Raw genomic sequence first — 22,018 nt, 5'->3', positions numbered from 1 at the left:
GAGGTTGATTATTTTTCTCGAACAGCGTGTCCTGAAGTGTTTTATTCCTCAGCAGTTTATTCACTATAGTTCTCCTCACTGATTACAGAACAGAACATCATTTATATCCATTAATGGCTGCATTTAATGTTGTGGAACGTTTGTGAAATTAGTTATCTCCTGTTCACACTTGCACTATAGCAGCAGGTCATTAACCACTAAAACTAATTAACCTCTGGTGCAAGCAAATCTATTTAATAGCTGACTCAGTTATTGCCCCAGACTTGACACTGGAGGCAGTGAGTTGGAGGGCTGGGGTCGGGAGAGTGTTCAGGAATCTTGCTGAGGTTTGAAATCACAACCACAATCGCCGGGACAAACAATGTCACTATTTTGGTGAATAAAGCCTTGATATAAAAGTACAGGATGGACGTGATGTGATGAGCGTGTATAATTGTGTGTGTGTACGCGTGTTGGGGCCAGTACCTGTGTCTCTGTGGAAAAGCGTCGTTCTCAGACAGTCCCGCTTGTGACCCGAAGTGCCTCAGCACATCCGGCCTCTTACCTGTGAGAGAAAAAAAAACATGAACGTGGCACTTCTGCTCGACGTCTCAACCGTTTCCATCCATCTGTAGTCACGAACATCACTTTCACATCGTCACTACTACACGCTGTGATGAAGTGTGATTAAAGGGGGGGGGGGGGGGAAGCAAAAAGCTTTGTTTATAAATCTCTCTTTTAAAAACAGAACCCCCCCCCCCCCCCCCAAAAAAAAAAAAACTATGAACAGCAAATGGGACTTTACTGAACACTAATTACACTGAAATTTCTGCAAAGTGTCTCATTCAGATTACAGTTTTATTTACATCATCCTTTCACTATATCCATCCATCTACATCCAAACACCATACACTCATCCATTCAGCCATCATATACTTAGCCATCCAGTCATCCATCCATTTACCCACTTGCTCATCCATCAGTCTATCCACTTGTTCATCAATCCATCCAACAACCTGTACATCCATCCATCTTTCCACTTAAACATGTCCATCCATGCACTTATACATCCATCCATCCATCTTGTCATCCCCTTATACATCCACCCACCCACTTGTTCAATCCATCCACCATTTCATCCACACATCCATCATTTCATCCACTTATGCATCCATCCATCTTTCCAGTTAAGCATCTGTCCATCCATACACTTATACATCCATCCACCTTTTCATCCCCTTGTACATACATCCACCCACCTATACATCTATCCATCGTTTCATCCATTTATGCATCCATCTATCCAGCCACTTAAGTATCTATCCCTCCATTTTTTCATTCACTCATCTAACCATCTTATTATACACATCCATCCACTTATCCATGTCTCCATCCCATGCACTTATCCATCAAATTATTCACCATTACCCCCACACAGTGATCCATCAATTATTTATCTAAATATTTAGCTCTCCATCCACCTACAAATCCATTCACTTATCTACACATTCATCTATCCAATCACCAACCTGTCCATCAATTATTGATATATATACACACACATCCCTTTATCCAGCTACACACATACCACCCATTCATTTATTTATTCAACTATATTCACCAAAACATAGGTCTGATGTTTGTAGAGTTTTTTTTTCCCTAGATAGTATAAAAGGTGTGAGAGAGAGAGAGAGAGAGAGAGAGAGACACACCCCGAGACATCCTCACCATATCTGTAGTCTGGGTCCGATGACGTTACTGATGGACTCTCGCTGGACGAGCTGTAGTCACTCTGATAACTCCTGTGCGTGTGCATGGGGTCTGAAAAAACACACACACCTCTGCAATCTCATGCACCAAACACCAAATCAATTCTAATACTAAATTCTTAATTTCTAAAACAGGGTACTGATATTTGCAATTATTTTGGGAATACAGATGTTCCTATGTTAAAATATAGATTAAATACATTATAGTGCTTGGGATGTGTCTTAAAACTGTTAAGTGTAACATTAATTTTTCTTCATAAGCTAGGTTTTTCACCGTGTGTGTGTGTGTGTGTGTGTGTGTGTGTGTGTGGTTAGCGCTGTCGCCTCACAGCAAGAAGGTCCGGGTTCGAGCCCCGTGGCCGGCGAGGGCCTTTCTGTGCGGAGTTTGCATGTTCTCCCCGTGTCCGCGTGGGTTTCCTCCGGGTGCTCCGGTTTCCCCCACAGTCCAAAGACATGCAGGTTAGGTTAACTGGTGACTCTAAATTGACCGTAGGTGTGAATGTGAATGGTTGTTTGTGTCTATGTGTCAGCCCTGTGATGACCTGGCGACTTGTCCAGGGTAGAGCCCTGCACTCCCGCGGGAGTCCCGCGGGACCCGCCGCAAAGCAGTGCGGCGCGGGACAAATTTTGAAAGCTCATTGCAGGCACGGGCGGGACCGGAAGTTAGGTGTGGGCAGTATGGCCAAAAATGTATATCACGGTATAATTTGAGCCACTGACGGTATACATCACAGTATTGTAGTTTTGTATATAAATTACAACAGAACAGTTTCTTAGTGGTTACCATAGCAAAAAGTAAAAGCTTTCAATCAGGATGTTTTCAGCAATATTGAAATTTATTGTGCAAAACAGAAACACAGGACATATAAAAAAAGAATGATATTTATATTTTAAAAAACTAAGAATAGGTAAAGTTCCTCAAATAAACTCCGTGTGTTACCGTGTCTTGCGATCACTGTCGCCCGGCACATCTTGCAGATAACATTTTCTTGTTTAATATCCGTCACTTTAAATCCAAACCATGTCCAGATTACTGATGTTGCGCCGACTTTTTTCATGAGCTCTTCCTCTGCTGCCGTCTCTTCACTACTCGCCGCTGCCGTTGTTCTTCTTCGAAGCAGCCAGGCGGGCGTTCAAACTATGCATTACTGCCATCTAGAGGAGGCAATGAGCTATCGCGGTACACGCTATGAGACAAACTCTCTACCGTTGGTCAAAAAATACCGCATACGGTATCATACCATGCAAACCGCCCACCCCTACCGGAAGTGCACATATGCGAGCGTGGGCGGGAGCGGGAGTGCACATATGCGGCGCGGGCGGGAGCGGTGATGAGCTGCAGTCCCGCTAACTAAAAACGTGTTTGAAATAAAATTTATAAATTATTAATTTATGTCTATCATATATAATTTGTGCTGGATATTTTATTTGGCATTAATAAAAACATTTTAAGATGCCTAAATTTGCAGAGAGAGTCTCCGATTGCCAGATTGAGTGAGGAATGGCATCTTAAATTTGCCGGAAACCCTTTGATCACTCTAATGACTCGCAGTTCACACCCAGCTAGCAAGAGAACCATGAGTGAAGTGATTTACTGCTTGAGTTAGTCTACAACTCTAATCAGAGAGACAGGTTACACAGTGACGGTAGGCTTGACTCGATGCCATCCCAGAAATCCTTCCTGTAATATGCAAATTTGTCTGTCCAATCAGAGGCGGCCAAATTTGCATATTAAAGGAAGGATTTCTGGGATAGCATTGAGTCAAGCCTACCGTCACTGTGTAACATGTCTCTCTGATTAAAAGTTGTTCACTCATGGTTCTCTTGCTAGCTCTGCTTTGCAAAAAAAAAAAAAAAATTGGTACAAAGCAAGCCCATTCACTTTATGCTGATCAGAGAATTACAATGGTTTCTCATGTGACAAAAATGTGCGATTCGCTATTAAATATTTTAATCGCTTGACAGCACTAAGTATTATTATTAGAGACACTACATGCTGAATTCAGAAACAAGGTAAATAATAACAAACGTGAACGTGAGCTGGAGATATTTATGCTCAAATCCACTCAAAGTAGGGGGCGGGGCACCATCACGCTGTGTCAAGACAAGAACTTTCCTGAGAAATAACGCGAATGTCTGCATCATGCGGGATTTGCGGGCGGGAGCGGGACAAAATATGGCAGGCGCAGGCGGGACTGAAAATCAATTCTTTGCGGGCGCGACTGCACAATGCGGGCGCGGGACCGAAAAATCCGACCCGCGCAGACCTCTAGTCCAGGGTGTACCCCGCCTTTCACCCGTAGTCAGCTGGGATAGGCTCCAGCTTGCCTGTGACCCTGTAGAAGGATAAAGCGGATTCCACGCTTATGGGTACTGAAATGGGGACATGAACTTATTTTTAAAAATTCACCTAAAACCATTTCTTTTTTTACCATCAGGTCACAAAACATGTAATCTTTAATGAATGATATGTTAAAAGATAGCTTTAATTTTCTGAGATGTAATAAAAAACACATTTATATGCCAAAGTCAGAACGTAACAGAAGTGTTGTGGACATATAGATTCTCAATTTTAACAATGTAGAATTACTTTTTGAAACATAGGAAGGTGATGTTTTAGCAAATATAATTAATAAACATGTGTAGTAGAATAAACATACACATTCTTTCAATAAGATTAACATGGTATAGAGCTAGATTGTAATTAATTTGTAACAGACGCGAGATGGACAATCGTAACAGAAGTAATGTAACAGACATCATTTTGGAACTCATAGGCTTGACTTTGGCATATAAATACGTTTTTATTACATCTCAGAAAATTAAAGTTATCTTTTAACATAGCATTCATTAAAGATTACATGTTTTGTGACCTGATGGTAAAAAAAGAAATGGTTTTAGGTGAATTTTTAAAAATAAGTTCATGTCCCCATTTCAGTACCCATAAGCGTATATAAAAAAAAAAAAAAAAAAAAAAAAAAACACACAAAAAAAAAACCACACACACACTCTAAACTTGCCTTGTTTCTTTCCAATTATTTTGTAACCAGTTGGTCTGAACCTGTAAATCTGGCCCGTGTGCCAGCGAGAGCCGCATGCTTCACATACACAGCATTCTGGATGAGGTTTTGAAACGTAGCGCTCAAGAACGAGGCAACTTTCATCCATCAGGGACTGAACAACAACATTTCTGAGAAACCAAGACAACTGGAACACACGAGTGTGTGAGGCCACTTCCTAAAAGCTCGGATTTGCACCTAGCTAGTGTTCTTACTCGAACAGCAGCCGTTTTAAACGTCACAAAAACACACTGAATCTGTTTAATGAATATCTAGTGCTCGCATGCTGTAGGCGGACCTTCTGTATTACCCATAATGCACTCTGAGGTTTCAGCTGTAACAGCTGCACTGGATCGGTTTATAAATATGAAATGAAATTAAAAGTAAGGGAATAAACCACGATGGCATGCTGTTGTAGGAAAATAAATCAACGATGGGATGGTGATGAGGAGGTTACAGTCACTGCACTGAAGTTACAGCACCCAATAAAGGGGTGTTCACACGGCAACTTTTACTCCGGTGTAGCACCGGGGCTGCCCCGGTAGAGCGTCCACACGGTACAAAGTTATACCGGTGTCGCCCCTGAAAGCTGCTTAAACCAGTGCAAATCTAACCCTGCTCAGGAGGTGGTTTAAGAAATTTACTCCGGAGTAAATGCTAGTTTGCGGGGCAGCACCGATATAAAATGGGACGTCTGAACGCTACAGGGGTAGACTCGCTACGCGTGTGGAGAGTTGATTACATACGGGCATTGCATAATTTGCATCCTGGTATTTTGCGCTTCCAAAATGGCGAATATCAACAACAGAACTGCGTGTCTTCCAGTGTTGCCAGATTGGGCGGTTTTAAGTGCATTTTGGCGGATTTGAACACATTTTGGGCTGGAAAACATCAGCAGTATCTGGCAACACTGGTGTCTTCATCCACGTGGTTTTCTCGGCGCTTGGTGCTGCCATGACAACCGGGAAAAGGAAGTACATTTTCACGCATGCGCATATTTCATTTCCGCATTATTACTATCGTATAGCACGGTCGCAAAAACTGCCGTGTGAACGCAAGTGGGGCTGCACCGGTGCTAACACGCTTCTCTCTAGTAAGCAGGTTTGTGATGTGTGAACGCTCCACAAAATTTACACCGGTGTAAGATATATCGCAACAAAATACATCGGTGCAGCATCGATGCAAATATGTTCCGTGTGAACACTCCTTAAGTCTGTGTGAAGGAAGGCAGGTCTTGAACACCAATGTGCGCTCTCTCACTCACACACGAGAGAGAGGCTAAGGAGGAGAAGTGTTTAAGTGCACATGTGGGGAGAGTGCTCTTTACCTCTTCTTTCCTTGTTTTCTCCACTTTGTTCTTCCTTCCATCCATCCCTCCATCCATTCTTCTCCTTACATCTTTGTCCTGCAATCTTCCCTTTTCTCCCTCAATTCCTTTTATTCCTGCCTTCTTTCTCTATTTTCATTTCTCTCCTTCCTTCCACATCTCCCACTCCTTTGTCCTCTCTCCCTCTCTTTCTCCCTCCTGCATTTCTCTTGCTCCCCCTCTTCATGTCTTCCCTCCTTGTCGTTTTGGTTCATGCTTTTTCTTTTTGATGTTTCTCTCCGTCAACATTTTTCTCTACGTTATTTCATTCCAGGCTTGTAGTACTCGAGGCCGACTCATGCCCTAATTTTAAGGACTCATGACTCCGACTTGGACTTGTGCATTAACTGCATTCAGACTCGTAAACTGGAGATGAGGACTCAGATTTTTTTCTCTCTCTTTTTTTTTTTTTTTTAACATGCCATAAGATATAAATATCTACATTAAATTTTGTACTAATTTCGTGCAAGAGTGTCACACGTGTGCGCCTTGGTGCATACACTCTTGGGCGTGCTCTGGACAGCGCGTGCCAGGCGGACTCTCACGCACACTAAGCGACTCGCACCTGCACAGGATTAAGGCACAATCAGTTCAGCGCACCAATATTTAAAAAAAAAAAAAAAAAAATTGAAGAGACACTTTGTGAAGTATTGAGTTGCGTTACTGACACGTTACTGAGCCTTATTTCCTTGTTTGGTTTCCTGATCCGATTTTCTGTTTCTAGTCTTTGATCCTGCCGAGTCTACGATAGCCTGTTTGTGCCTCACTCAACCTATCGCCAGTTTCACCATTTTGCCTGCTGTTCTGGATTGGTTACAGTCTTCACTTGTATTAATAAACACACCTTCTGCACTTACATCCGTCTCCCAACCATCTCTGACAGAATACTTCACACTCCCTGATGAAGAGAAGCACATTCACCTGTTCATACGCCATGTTCAGGAACAAACTAATGTTATTGGCGCTGAAACAGACACCGTCACATGGTGCGGTTGGAGTCTCGTTCTCAGATTCGACTCAATTTTTTTAATGACTTGGACTTGAACACCAAGGACTCGAGACTGGGCTCGGACTTGGTTTAGTGACTCGACTACAACACTTTCATTCACATGCAAAATAAATAAATAAATAAATAAATAAATCAATCAGCATGCACGGATTAAAACCAGCGCGTGGAACAGAATCACATTAATCATGGTGTGATTTTAAGAACACCGTGCTTCTTGTTCACTCAGTCATGAAGTAAAACCATAAAGAAACCTTCAGTGAACACACAGTTAAGCAAAACATTCTCCAGAGAGAGAGAGAGAGAGAGAGAGAGAGAGGGGGGGGGAAGTCCACACACGTCTGAAGGCAGCACTTCGCAGCAGTGAAGCACAAAGCTCTGCCCACTCCAGATCCTCAGAACAGATTGGAACGCTTCACTGACAAACACACAGGAAATGAGGGTGAGTCGTACCTGTCTGTGTGTTTTATATAAATCTAGACCATGTACTGCTTCTGCACAGTGACCCAACAGTCAAATTCCCTTCAAGACCATAAACTCTTTCCTTCCTTACATTTTTTCCTCTCATTTTTCTCTTTCTATCTTTTTAATTTGCGCTAGCACAAACTTTTACTCCACTATTTCTCCCTCAGTTTTCAACTAAATCACCAAATTTCACATGAACAATACCTCTGGGCTGAATTGCATTGCTATGACTTTTGGTGCTGATCTGGATCACTGATCTGGAATGATCCATGAAAAACAGGATTTTCTTCAATCGTTTATTGAATTTTCAGTAAGTGATTGAAGAATTTTTTCCTTTATATTCAGGGCAACAGGGTGCAACTTTTCCCTCACCAAGAGTCAATCAATCAGTCATTCTCCATGTCTGACTGTTCCGGATCTATAGGGTACAGTGACCAGACGTCCCGGTTTGTAACAGCTAGCACAAATTACCGTGACTTTAGGTCACAATATCTATCTAGTTTACATTTCTGCTCTCTTGTTTTGTTACCTTTCATGGTCCTGCAGTCAAACATTACCATCCTTTTCTTGTCCCCCCCTCACATTTTATCTCCTGCTTTTTTCTCCATCTCTTCCTTAAATTTTTCTTCTAAGAAGAAACCTTTATTCGTCACATGCACACTTCAAGCACAGTGAAATTCATCCTCTGCATTTAACCCATCTGAAGCAGTGAAAACACACACACACACACACACACCCAGAGCAGTGGGCAGCCACACTACAGCACCCGGGGAGCAGTCAGGGGTTAAGTACCTTGCCCAAGGCCGCCCCACGTTAACCTAACCGCATGTCTTTGGACTGTGGGGGAAACCCACGTGGACACGGGGAGAATATGCAAACTCCACACAGAAAGGCCCTCGCCAGCCACGGGGCTCAAACCCGGAACCTTCTTGCTGTGAGGCGACCGCGCTAACGACTACACCACTGTGCCGCCCACTTTACACTTTCTTCTTTTATACACTCCATCTTCCTTTATGTTTTTCCTCTCTATTCATTTTTGTAATTCTTCCTTTTCCTTAAAAGGAAAGAAAGGAGAGAAATGAGGAGGAAAGAAGGAAGGATGGTGGGTTGATGGACGGATGACTTAAATCACTGATGCTCAGACATGCAAATGACTCATCTTTAAAAAGGAAACTAAAGAGATGAAGGAAGAGGAATGAAGTCGTTACTGCTGCGTGACAAAGCGTCATTTATTACAACTGCGGGGGGGGGGGGGGGGGGGGGGACCTTTGTCTTGTGCTATTAACAAAACAAAAACACTCACTCTCCAGCGCTGAAGTAACGAGAGCCGGGGATTTATAAGAGGAGAATGAAACTATTTTTTAAATTATGGCGTGCAATAATTGTGTTATTACTCCGAGTGCGTCTTAAACATTGAGTCACTAATGTTAATGAGCTCCTACTGAAATCCTGACAGAAAGGTATAAATGTAATGCATGTGCCCCTCCCCCACCTGTCTGTCTGTCTCCTTGTAAAACAGCATGAATGTCTATTTCAAACACATGCGCGCGCGCACACACACACACAGGGATAAAACACTAGCACCCAGACAGGAAACGAAGAGGGGATTCCTGTGATGTGGAAAATAAAACGCTGTACGCCGGCCGAACCTCATTTCCTGTTCATCAGCTGCAGGAATCTTAATAAATCATTACAGGTGCGGTTCAGCTTCATTCTTATACAACACACACACCAACACACATCATGTGAACAAACACCTAGACACTCGCAAAAACATCCCAATGCACACTTTTTAAAAAAACACTCCATACATTCCTTCTTTACTTCCAGTTCTCGCTTTCCTTCATCCCACATTTCCCTCTATTTTCCTCCGTTTTGCTCAAAACAGAAAATCCAATTTAATTAATTAATTAATTAATGCATTATTCTGGATTTCCGTATGCAAAAAGAGCCATGAGCATGTAACGGGGGAAAAAAACAAAAAAAGACGCAACCCAGGAACGAGTGAGACGAAAGCAAAAAAGGAAGAAAACCACAAGGGAAAAAAAAAAATGCTGCCAGACGACACGTCTACAGAAAATGCTCTGCGCTCGATTTACCCTCCGGTTGGAGTAAAACTAGGCGTCGAGCTGGAAGAGAAAATTAAAAAGAAAATATTTGGGTTTGCCCATCATGCATGCTGAAGTCATAATAACAGCGGAGGAGATTCCTGTCAGGCAGTGTGGCGTAACCGGTGCAGATATTTTCCTCGCTGACCCATAAATGTCCACTGGTTAGAGAACGAACAGATTTACACAAACGCATAGACGAGAACTGATTACAAGTGTACAGGCGTACTTAACACCAGAACTGTTCCTAGTCTTATAAACCAGTCACTTAGAACAAATCATTTAATCCGATCCGGACAGGATCGCGCTTCTGTTAGTATTCAGTATCAATTCCTTTTTTGCCTGAACTTGAATCAAAAAACACTTGGTGTAGCTTTATACAAGCTTCTCACAAAACCTTGCTGGAATTTTAGCCCTTTCCTTCATGACGGGACTGGTCACAACATGATGCCGTCGCCACCATGCTTCACAGTTGGGTTGAAAAAGCCTTACACTTTTTCTTCCTCCATACACACACACACACACACACACACACACACACACGATCTTTATCCTAGACAGGAAAAAAAAAATAAAAAAAATAGATCTTTATCCTGGTGATCACCTGCAAACTTCAGGCTTGCTTTTTTATTTTATTTTTCCCCCCCATGCCAGTCTCAGAGTAGGGGCTTCTTACTTTGTGCGATGGCCTTTTTCAGCCCATGCTGATGTCAGAGTCTCTTAACAGTGGATGTACTAATGCATCAAACTCCTTCACCTGGTCCTTTATAGTGGCTTTAGGCTTCATTTGGACCAAGAAAAGGTTTATTTATGGAAGTTAATTTTTGCCTCCTTCCTGTGTGCTCCTGAGATTCTTACATTTGCATTCAGACACTCGGATAGTACCCTGAACTGTTTGGAAAACTGCTCCTAAGGAGGAACCGGACTTGTGGAAGTCCACAAGGTCTTGGCGGAGTTGCTTGGATTTTTCTTCATGGTATCAAGGGCAATGAAAAGAGAAGCCAGCCCTTAAAAAGAAATTACCCAGAATTATGATAAATTGGTCAGACACTTCAAGTCTTTACATCTACTACTGGAATCTTCCAGCCTGTTTAAACAGATAGCAGTGAATTAAAGCTTGAAAAAAGTAAACTACAGACCCAAACTACCGAAAGAAAACATCAGCAGTGAAAGACATATGTTTAGCCCAGGTGTCCAAACCTTTAGCCTCAACTATAAAATTATAGAAAAAAAAAAAATAGCCTTAAGGCCGTCCTTAAAAAAAAAAAAAAAAAAATCCGTTTCCTGTCCATCGGGTGAGCAAAACAATTTTCAGTCGGGAGGGAGGAATTTTTTTTTATATATGGATGGATAAGAAATCGCAATGCTGTTTGCTTTTTCTTTCAGTACTTTATTACAAAAGCAGACATTTAATAAAATATGACGGTTTAATCAACTGAAACTTGTACAAAAACTAAGTTAGCATTTTAAATGCTGACTGCAACATTTGCAAAACTTTTACAAAGGTACTTAAAATGTCCGACACACGGACTTTTTGTAGTTCTAAATCGAGCGTTAGGCCGAGTTCAGATGAAATTACACTATTAAAATGATCACTGAATGATTTGTTTTTCTGAATCTTTACTATTTTGTTGTTCGCTAGAATACCATTTTACGATTTCACACTTCAGCAAATGTTTGAAAACTCCGGATCTCCTTCCTTCATGGTGGCTGCCGTTTTTTTTTGTGCCGCACGGCGCATGCGCAGAGTAAGGGAGAGTAACTCATCCGTGGCCCCTACATGCGGTGTGCGCGCGCACTCGGCGGAGGCAGTAGTGTGTCGGGGCCGTCGGAGGGAACAGAAGCAGAGATGACGCTTATTTTGTTTCCGGTAAACCAGTCTTCTCTCGTTCAATTACGTGCTGGCATCAAAAGACACCGTTGGTTGTAAATGAACCCAAACTGAGTGCTTGGAGTGTATTTTCATACACAAATGGAGAAATGTTCGCTGAGTGTGTAATAATTGTGTAGCCACCACTGCAGACCGCTGTCATTGTTAATTCATAGCATGCTCAGCTGCGTGAATGTGTCATGCACCGAAAATAAGAGATTTACAAGCCAGGAACGCCTCATGATGCAATACGCAAGAAAAGAAAGATTTACTGCCATTTTACTTTGTATTTGAGTAAAGTGAATAAATAAATGGTCTGTGGAAAATACATTTAATCCTGGGAACTGCGTGCACAGGAGTTTATTTTGTGTTTACTCCCCCCGGCTGGCTACTTATTTGTCATGGCTGGCTAGTATGAGCCTTAGTGGAAAGCCCTGGGAATGCGGAAATGTCAAGTTCGATTTTAGATTTATGAACCCGAAAAAAAAAAAAAAGTCGAAGAACCGGCGTTAAAAAAAAAAAAAAAATTCAACCGCACAAACGGCACTCACCCGGCCGGTGGACCGGAAACAGAATATTTTTTAATAATGGCCTAATGAGGCTGAAGCTCACACTGGCCCCTGTTGTGGGAGAGTTTGAAATCCGAATCAATCCTGTAGGAGGAGTAGCGATTTTTGCGAAATTGCACATGACCCCGGTGTAGCCGCATCCATGGTAGGTGGCGGCACCTGGTGAACAACTTGTTGGAATGTGTCTCGAGTCTTCTGGGCGAGTTTCAGTGAAAACATCCCAGCAGTTTACAAACAGTAGTGTTTAATGTGATGAGGTCACCCAAAATTTTTCCAAACGCCCATAAAAGTTGTAAATATGACCGGTGGCACCATCGTCTTGACAACTTTTATGCACACCAACCTGAGGAACATTCCACAAGTTTGATCAAAAATCTGATCAATCCTGTAGCAGGAGGAGTGATTTTTGTGAAATTGCACGTGACCCCCGTGTAGCCGCAGCCATGGCAGGTGGCGCCACCTGGTGAACAACTTGTTGGAATAGGTCTCGAGTCTTCTGGGGGAGTTTCATTGAAAAATGTCCCAGCAGTTTATGAAGAGTAGCGTTTAATGTGACAAGTCCCCCAAAAATTTCAGACACCCATAAAATCGTAAATGACAGGTGGCACCACTGAATTGACAACTTTCATGCACAGACACCTGGAGAACGTTGTATGGGAGTTTGATCGAAACCTGATCAATCCTGTAGGAGGAGGAGCGATTTTTGTAAATTGTGGACGCATGATCGCATAAGCTGAGCCAGCCTGGCCTACGGCCCGATGAGCTAAAAATCGCATTTTGTGGTTTCTTGATGAAACTGTAAAAGTCCTCTTGTTCTGAAGATACTGGAAAAGTTCCAGCTTTTTAATCTGACTGTTACTGGAGACTCTTTCCAAAAATCGTCTCTCTTTTTAATACATTTACGATATCTCCGAACTGTTACTATAGCAACGATAATGCCTTAGATCGAGTGCATTATCACAAACCTGTGATCTGCCTTGAAGATTTGAGATATACTGTAATTACAAAAACAAGTTGTTTTATAGTTCATGTGCCCGCTTCACGATTGGTGCATGGATTAGTGGCTCGGCTGAGGCTTCACGTGGACATGCTACTAAAAAAAAATAAATAAATAAAAGATTGATGGCTCACAAACTGCTTGGATCGGACTGCAATACTGTGTGTACACTAATTTTTGGCTAAATGATCACTTCAAAGTGCTCACTCTTACACGAGAGTTTTGAAAGGCTATAATTATTCATCGCTCTAATTAGTTCCAGGAATCTGGACCCTGCTGCCAGTGAGTCACCCAAAAAACCCCACCCCTGCCGTCGTCAGACACAACCAAACAAAGTCTCTCCACCTCCTCCAGCTAAAGCCCCGCCGCAGCAGCTCATGTTAAGAAACACCAGGTTTTTACAGTGTCAGAAATAGTCATTGTGGGGTGAGTAAGAACTGGAAGGCTGTGTGCGCACACAGTAGCAGCGATTAAGTGTAAATCATGTACGTACACTGCACACAACGCCTGCCATGAACACACACGTCATGCTTTTATAGGACAATAATCAGTGTGATTACCCCAAAGTAGTTTTCCTATAACACCACCTCCTGAAGTGATATTCTTTCATTCAAGAACAAAACAAGTCATGCTTTTTTATCCATTATAATATTTAATGTTGTGGAAGCAGGTTAGCGTGTCACGTTACTGAGAAAGTCCTTTTACTGACTGTTAAAGCACTAAAATATCGGAGACTCCTTCCATAAAATAATGTTGGATAATTCTCCTGAAAAAAAATTCCATATCTTTAACAAAAAAAACAAAACCCTGCTATAGAAATTGGAAAAAAGTTTGAGAGAAATAGACCTGAGAGAAAATGTGGTAATAAATGTCTGTTGAATAATTTAATTTAACCCCCAGAGTTGAGTAAAAATCCCAAAATGGCTTCAAGTTAACCCAGATATTTACACAATCTTACTTTAAATTATATTTTGCACACACTGGACAGCAAAGGGGGCGGCACGGTGGTGTAGTGGTTAGCACTGTCGCCTCACAGCAAGAAGGTCCGGGTTCGAGCCCCGTGGCCGGCGAGGGCCTTTCTGTGCGGAGTTTGCATGTTCTCCCCGTGTCCGCGTGGGTTTCCTCCGGGTGCTCCGGTTTCCCCCACAGTCCAAAGACATGCAGGTTAGGTTAACTGGTGACTCTAAATTGAGCGTAGGTGTGAATGTGAGTGTGAATGGTTGCCTGTGTCTATGTGTCAGCCCTGTGATGACCTGGCGACTTGTCCAGGGTGTACCCCGCCTTTCGCCCGTAGTCAGCTGGGATAGGCTCCAGCTTGCCTGCGACCCTGTAGAAGGATAAAGCGGCTAGAGATAATGAGATGAGATGGACAGCTAAGTCCTGGCTGATCAGTTATTACATTTAAAAAAAATTTATACACACATTTAAGCCGTTGACGCATCTTGTGCGTATGAAGGATTTAACCCATACTCACCATCCATGGCCTGACTGAGCGCGTGCAACTTCTTGTGCTTCTCTCGAAGTTTATCATAAGCTCCTCCCACCGATTGTGCAGAGCGATGATGACTCTTCCTGACCTCTAAACCTTCGAAAGGCACATCTCGGACCCTCGCGACTGACTTTGGCCTGCCGGCGGAGCGGGTACTGAGGGCGCTGCTTCCCCGCCGGGCGTCTTCCAGCGCACCGAAACGCAGAAATTCTGGGTCCAAGTAGGCTAAATCCACAGACGACGCCCAGTTCTTCTTCCTGTGGTGGGGCATCGATCGGCGGTCCAGCTCCATGAGCTGACCTTTAACCTTTTGTTGTCGTGCGAAGGGTTCGGAAGAGGTCTCGGATGGAGGCGGGGTCTGCTGGATGTTGTTTTCATCGCGAGTGGGCAGCGAACCCATGGAGCGGCTCAGGCCTCGGTTCAGAGCGGCCTGCTCTTGAGAGCGCGCTCGGTAACGTTCCAGGACGCGATGGGCCGCACTACGACCTGACATGGGGAGAGGACCACACACACACACAAAATTACACTGATGTAGTGCTTTACACAAACTCTGCATTTATTATCATAAGGATGTGATTTTATTTCAGCACATTCACAAAATAACATTTTAACTCTTATTATTCATAAATGCATCCTAATCCATCCTTGACAATTTTGGTAAAATGTAGTTTAGTGAAGAGCCATATATATTTATAAAAAGTCTATGAAAACCACAAAATGTATAATCTTTCATTATTTAGCGAGCTGGATAAATTGTCACTTAATGTCAGTTCACTTACACAGAATGAGCTCCAACGAACAAAATTAGCGCCAAAAAACCCCACCACACCCCCCATGCATTTTTATACTTTGTTCCTGCTTACATTTTTTGTATGTTTATATTTTACCGCATGCATGTCAATAAAAACTAACACTTTAGTTTTGCATTATTTAGTGAGCTGATGGGGGGGGGGGGGGGGGGGGGGGAGTGTATATATTTAATTTGTAAATACAAAAGTATTATTTTAGTGCTTGAATTATGGGCATAAATTTAATAAATGTCTAGATTTGCATTATTTAGCTAGACCAACAATAAATTTAAAGTGCCATTCCACCATTGGATGTATTCTTTGGCATAAAATACAATACATTTTGACAACATATATAAATGGTATCACTAGACAGAGAAATCTTTTAGCTTCAAAATGATATAATCAAACATAATTTTTGACAACGACAAGTATATTAATTTTGCGACCAAAGCCACCTACCCTTTTAATTTCCGCGCGTGATATCATCGGCAGGTTCCCCTTCTTGTGTACCACGTGACGTGGCACATAGCCATTGCGGATAGAATGCGATAAAAATACCAATAAATCTAGCTAATACCAATAAATCTAGCTAACTGAAAGATTAACTCAATTTTTCACAATTTTTTTGGCCCCCATATATGAGGAGAAATGACTCTCTCACTTCGGGGGTTTCCTGGTCTAAAAATAGACCGACACGTGGTACACAAGAAGGGGAACCTGCCAATGACATCACGTTTCACTACCGCGTGGAAATTAAAAGGGTAGGCGACTTTGGTCGCAAAATTAATATACTTGTCGTTGTCAAAAAATTATGTTTGATATATCATTTTGAAGCTAAAAGATCTCTGTCTAGTCATGTTGTCATAAAATATATTGTATTTTATGCCAAAGACTACATCCAATGGTGGAATGGCACTTTAATTTATTTTCCTTCTTCGCATTATGCACCAAGGTTAATTTAAAAATTCCTAAATTAAAAAAAAACAAAAAACAAAAAACCCCACACTGGATAAATTAGATGGCTGAGTGGGTTAATAGGTTAACTTCTAGTTCTAGTGCCAGTAAATTATTACCATGACGATGCTGGTTGTTTTAATTAATAAACTACTGCAGTTTTATAGCGACTTGACCTCCTTTAGTGCAGCGTGCCATCAATACAGCGGAAACTCCAGCACAAGCCACATGATGATGATTCGTCAGAGTGATCCAGTCCACACCTAGCTCACAGCACAAATCAAACAGTGATGAGTCACCAGCCTGACATGTTCTTCACGCTGGTCATGACTTCCACATGTCACTAGATAAAACCACACCGAGACAAAACAGCCACCAGGAACAGACCGACACTCCAAACCACAAACTAACGACTGTGTGTGTAATCGATAGCATGCCACGCTTACATAAGCAGCCCTGTTTATGTTCTCTGCGGCTGTCAAGAAGCTCACCAGAGCTGGGACGATTTGGTCATATTTTCCAAAATGAATCTCTCCGGTTCAGGTTTATATTTGACTTAATCTGTGCACACATTCACTGCTTGGACGAGAAGGAAAGAAAGACAGAGAGAGAGAGAAAAATAAAACCAGAATGAGAGCTCGGCCTATTTTTAGTGAACTTGTATTCTCCTTCTTTACCAGAATCCTGACGCATCAAGAGGGGGGAGAAAAAAAAAACCAAACAAAAAAAAAAAAAAAACGCAACACCTAAAAGTGTTTAACGCAACTCTATATTTATGAAGTTCGAATTACAATCATTTTATGAAAACTGATCATTACAGGCATTAAACTTGTTTCCATTACTTGTAAATGTTTACTCTTGGCTCTAAGGGGCAAATGCTGTAATCCATTTTACTCAGAACTGGAAAACCACAAAGTCCAAGGGTCTGCGTTTGATAAAGAAGATCGACATGAATCATTTCTGCATGATTAGCGAAGAGAAAGTGGTCACATTGGCTTTAATGCGTTTGTAAAATTGGGCTAAACAATGGAATCCTGTTTCTCTCCCAGCTTTATAAAACAGCTAGCGGAGTTTTACAAATATTAGCCCAGTTTTAATGTAACTGCAACTATGCTGGTTTTACCGTCACTATCCCAGTACTGACCGCAACTTATCTAGTTAAACAGTGACTGGTACAGTGTTACAAAAGTATGGTTTTACAATTATTACACAATTATTCCTGTAACTACTCCAGATTTACAACAGCTAATTAACTGATAACATCAGTTTTTCTTTGGCTAAATCAGACACAAGGTATGCCAATACTCTTGCCGGAGCAGTTTGGGGTTCGGTGCCTTGCTCAAGGGCACTTCAGCTAGTCCTGCTGGTACAGGGAATCAAACCAGAAACCTTTTGGTCCCAAAGCTGTTTCGCTAATCATTAGGCCATGGCTTCCTCAGTAATGGGTCATTAAAAAAATAAAACCCCACCAATATTGCAATTTCATATCTGTATATAATTTAGTTATATTATAATCTATTTAACAGCAATTCCACGAAATCGAGTCGTACACAAGCTGATGGCTGACGAGGCGCGTAGCACCGAGTTGTCTGTAATCTATGTATGACAAGATTGAGTGGAATAACTTTTATTCTATCCACAGTCACTGGATTTTGAGAAAACAGAACCCCAAGTCCATTCACAAAATCTGCATCCTGCTGATCTGCACAGTGCTCCTGAGCCTGGTGCTCGCACATTTCCCTGCAGTCTCCTCGCATTTCACAGGCAAGAGTGTTGGCGTACGTTGGATCTGATTTAGCCAATGTCATTTTATTGCATTGTCTGAACCTCTGTTTTTACTATGCATAGGACAATAAACTGAATCTTAAAACAGAATATTTTTATTTTTTGTAAATTCGATAAATCAAAACTTTATACAAAACTTCCGACAAATCATTTCTGCTTAGTGGACATGTGACAAATTGCAAAAATAAAAAGATACGTTCTTAGAATGAAATACTTATTCCATATTTTGTAGCTCTTTTTTTTATTTTTAGGGGTTTTGTTTTCGAGTTGAGTTTTTATTTCCTCCTCTGTTGCTTCAGCAACACGCGCCGCCATTTTGTTTCTCTCTACTCACGGTATATGAGCTGATATCCTAGTAGTAGAGTAGCCAATCAGAGTGCATGATCGCTCATATGCAGTGAATGCAGATAGAATAAAGTATAATATTGCAAGAACAGTATAATATACGTATAGTTATTACAGTTTCATAATTTACAGTAACTAGTTTTACTGGAACTGACGAACCCAGTTTTGCTACAAATCTCAACTTCAAGTGTTTAAAACAACGTTTCATTTCAAAAAAACAAACAAAAACAAACAAAAAACCCCACACGCGATATACATAGTTCTTTCAAGTAGATAACGATGCAAATAGAAATCTGTTGAGTGTGCGCACCTCCACATTGTTGTGTTTATGATTGAAAACTGGAGTGGGATTCAGAGTTGAATAACTGCCTCATTGTTCTTTTCCGTATCAGATGCGTGGTTTTTCCAAGTTCTGCAAAATGAATTGCAGCATTATGTCGCTCTCTGACCAAAAGTACGTACGGTACATGTCCATATACTCACTTTAAATGAAAAACTATGTAATGTCATTTTTAAATAATAATAATAAAAAAAACCTTCCATATTTGTAAACTGAAACTATTATGCCCTGCACAAGTTCCATTTTATTGATAATCCAGCTGTCATGCCTTTGGAGGCGGAGCCTAGAGAGAGGAAAGACGACACCGAATAAATCTTAGAAGCAGGTTTTCTTCAGGCGTGTCTGGACAGCTCCGTGAGGAAACACACCTGAGGGCCTTCTGCTGTGTTAAGTTAGGACCAGATCCAGGATGACACAAGGGAGGGGAAGGAAAAAAATAAAAAGTCAGTCACAGTGCCATAAGCTAATGTATAAATTTCATGTGTTTTGGATTCTTAGGAGTTTACACCACAGCGCTGCTGAAATCTCCACTGTGATTGGTCAGAAGGTGGTGCTGATTAATTTCCTATAACAGCAGCTCTGTCACAGGTTTATATTAATACGCTTATTCTACTACGTAACCGTTTCTATAGTAACAGCTCATTGACAGGGCAGGGACTTGTACAGACGTCACATCAGATTGAAGGAAGAAAAAAAAAGGTGTGGAATCGATATGGTGCAGGGTTTTTTTTGGGTTTCATTAACTTCAAAAGAGGCTGATGGTGGAACGATTGTTTATACCAACTTTTCTCGTGAACGTTTAAATACTAAATGCAACTATAAACAGCTAAACATGTGTATTATTTAATAAATAAAAATAAATAGCAAATCTCTGTGGAATAAGAGGAATAAAAATCACTTCAGGATACTGTTACAGGAAAACTAAAAATCAACCTCAAGGCGCCTGAAAGTGGGCACTTGTCAACTGCTTTATTAGGGTTTCATTACCGATGCATGACGTTTGCTAGTTTTTACGCTAACTTCAGTCAGAAATCTTGCAATATTTTAAAAAAGGTGCTGTAAAGCAGCTAGTTAGCAACAGGTTTTATCATCACCAAACACTCAAAACACTTTCTTGTCTGATGAAACGAGTCTAGCCGGTACGGTCCAACAACCAGGACACTGCTGACCACCGTTACAGTGCCACATGCCTGTAGAACCACATTCCCACTTGACTTTACAGCTTTCTACCACCACAGGCACAGCGCTATTGTGCAAAGCACCAAAACAAAACGCAAACTTCGATGCACGCCAGCTCGGACAAGTTCAAACACGAGGCCTGGCAGTCGAACAGTAAATAAATCTGAGCTCATACAGAGGGAAAATTTCCCTTCAGATTATTTTACAAGCAAAACAAAAAGATGTAGAAAAAAAAAAATTGTGTTGCATGTGCAGTATTCCATATTTGACTAATTTGATTAATTTGAAAAGATGGAAAATATATTTGGAGGTCATAATGTGATTCGTTAGAGCTGTGTCATAAACAGCAGTCAGTCACACAGGCAGAGCTATTGGCGCAGTTTTACGTTACAGGAACTGACCCAGTTTTTAGAGCCACGAGACCAATTTTACAGCAACTATTCCTGGTTTTACACCTGTACTAGTTTACATTTACCATATCCAGTATAATTCTGGATTAGTGAAACATCAAAGTGAGCAGCGCAGATTTACTGACTATGCTAATGCTACTGCAGCTCTTCTCACTGCTCGTGTAAATCGTCATGCACATGCAACCTGAAAATACCCAATTTTATTTCAAGCTGTGAATCTGAAGATGACATCATGTCAAAACGTAGCATATAAACTTGCCTAAACAGTCATTTATACTTGTTGCCATGGACACCTTCCAATACGGTTAACCCTGTTTCAAAGAGCAGTCACGATCAGAGCGAGTAATTCACAGCCACGCGAAGTCATCACCACAGTGTAAAGGTGCTTAAAAACCGTGTGTGCGCACGCAGGTGTGTAGTGTTAAAGGAACAGTCCACCGTACTTCCATAATGAAATATGCTCTTATCTGAATTGAGACGAGCTGCTCCGTACCTCTCCGAGCTTTGCGCGACCTCCCAGTCAGTCAGACGCGCTGTCACTCCTGTTAGCAATGTAGCTAGGCTCAGTATGGCCAATGGTATTTTTTGGGGCTGTAGTTAGATGCGACCAAACTCTTCCGCGTTTTTCCTGTTTACATAGGTTTATATGACCAGTGATATGAAACAAGTTCAGTTACACAAATTGAAATGTAGCGATTTTCTATGCTATGGAAAGTGCGCACTATAATGACAGGCGTACTAACACCTTCTGCGCGCTTCGGCAGCGCATTGATATCTGAGCTCCGTATCAGTGCGCTGCCGAAGCGCGCAGAAGGCGTTAGTACGCCTGTCATTATAGTGCGCACTTTCCATAGCATAGAAAATCGCTACGTTTCAATTTGTGTAACTGAACTTGTTTCATATCACTGGTCATATAAACCTATGTAAACAGGAAAAACGCGGAAGAGTTTGGTCGCATCTAACTACAGCCCCAAAAAATACCATTGGCCATGCTGAGCCTAGCTACATTGCTAACAGGAGTGACAGCGCGTCTGACTGCGTCTGACTGACTGGGAGGTCGCGCAAAGCTCGGAGAGGTACGGAGCAGCTCGTCTCAATTCAGATAAGAGCATATTTCATTATGGAAGTACGGTGGACTGTTCCTTTAAAGCTTCAGTGTGGGTGGTTCACCATGTAGGTGGTACAAAAGGTGTGAGAGAGAGACCCTTGTTTTTGGCTTCTCTTTACCTGCAGGCAAGCCTTTACCACGCAATCTCTCACGAATCTCTTTACTCCTCTCAGGCAGGGAGTCCCTCTCGGTCTGAGACAGCAAACCATCCAGCTATGGAGAAGGAGAAAGAGAACGAGGTCATGGGTGTGGGAGGGTATTTACTGAAAGACAGATTGCATGACGGTCAAGAATGCAAAGTAGAAAAGAAAGGGGAAAAAAAAGCCACCCCCAAGGAGGAGAAACAGAAGAGTTTCGGCAAGCATGAAGAAAAGAAAGCATGATAAAAGGAAAAACAAGAAAGAGGGCGTGAATCAGCCTGAATAATAC

At 41.8% G+C, this 22,018-nt stretch overlaps 1 protein-coding gene across 3 annotated transcripts in view; it reads right to left on the bottom strand.

Moving 5' to 3' along the window:
* The window catches only part of ptpn13 (protein tyrosine phosphatase non-receptor type 13), a 114,501-nt gene that overhangs the window by 51,898 nt on the left and 40,585 nt on the right, over positions 1 to 22,018 (bottom strand). For all 3 annotated transcript variants that reach the window (XM_060935360.1, XM_060935363.1, XM_060935362.1), the window contains exons 6-9: positions 21,709 to 21,802; positions 14,663 to 15,163; positions 1,708 to 1,800; positions 466 to 544 (exon numbers count right to left, since the gene is read on the bottom strand). In XM_060935360.1, coding sequence (XP_060791343.1) covers positions 466 to 544; positions 1,708 to 1,800; positions 14,663 to 15,163; positions 21,709 to 21,802 — 767 coding nt within the window. The remainder of the gene's footprint in view (positions 1 to 465; positions 545 to 1,707; positions 1,801 to 14,662; positions 15,164 to 21,708; positions 21,803 to 22,018) is intronic.

The sequence above is a fragment of the Neoarius graeffei genome, chromosome 12 (genome assembly GCF_027579695.1).
Source record: "Neoarius graeffei isolate fNeoGra1 chromosome 12, fNeoGra1.pri, whole genome shotgun sequence".
NCBI classification, from domain to species: Eukaryota; Metazoa; Chordata; class Actinopteri; order Siluriformes; family Ariidae; genus Neoarius; species Neoarius graeffei.
The sequence above is the reverse complement of the archived record's forward strand: the minus strand, read 5'-3'. Positions and strand labels throughout refer to the sequence as shown.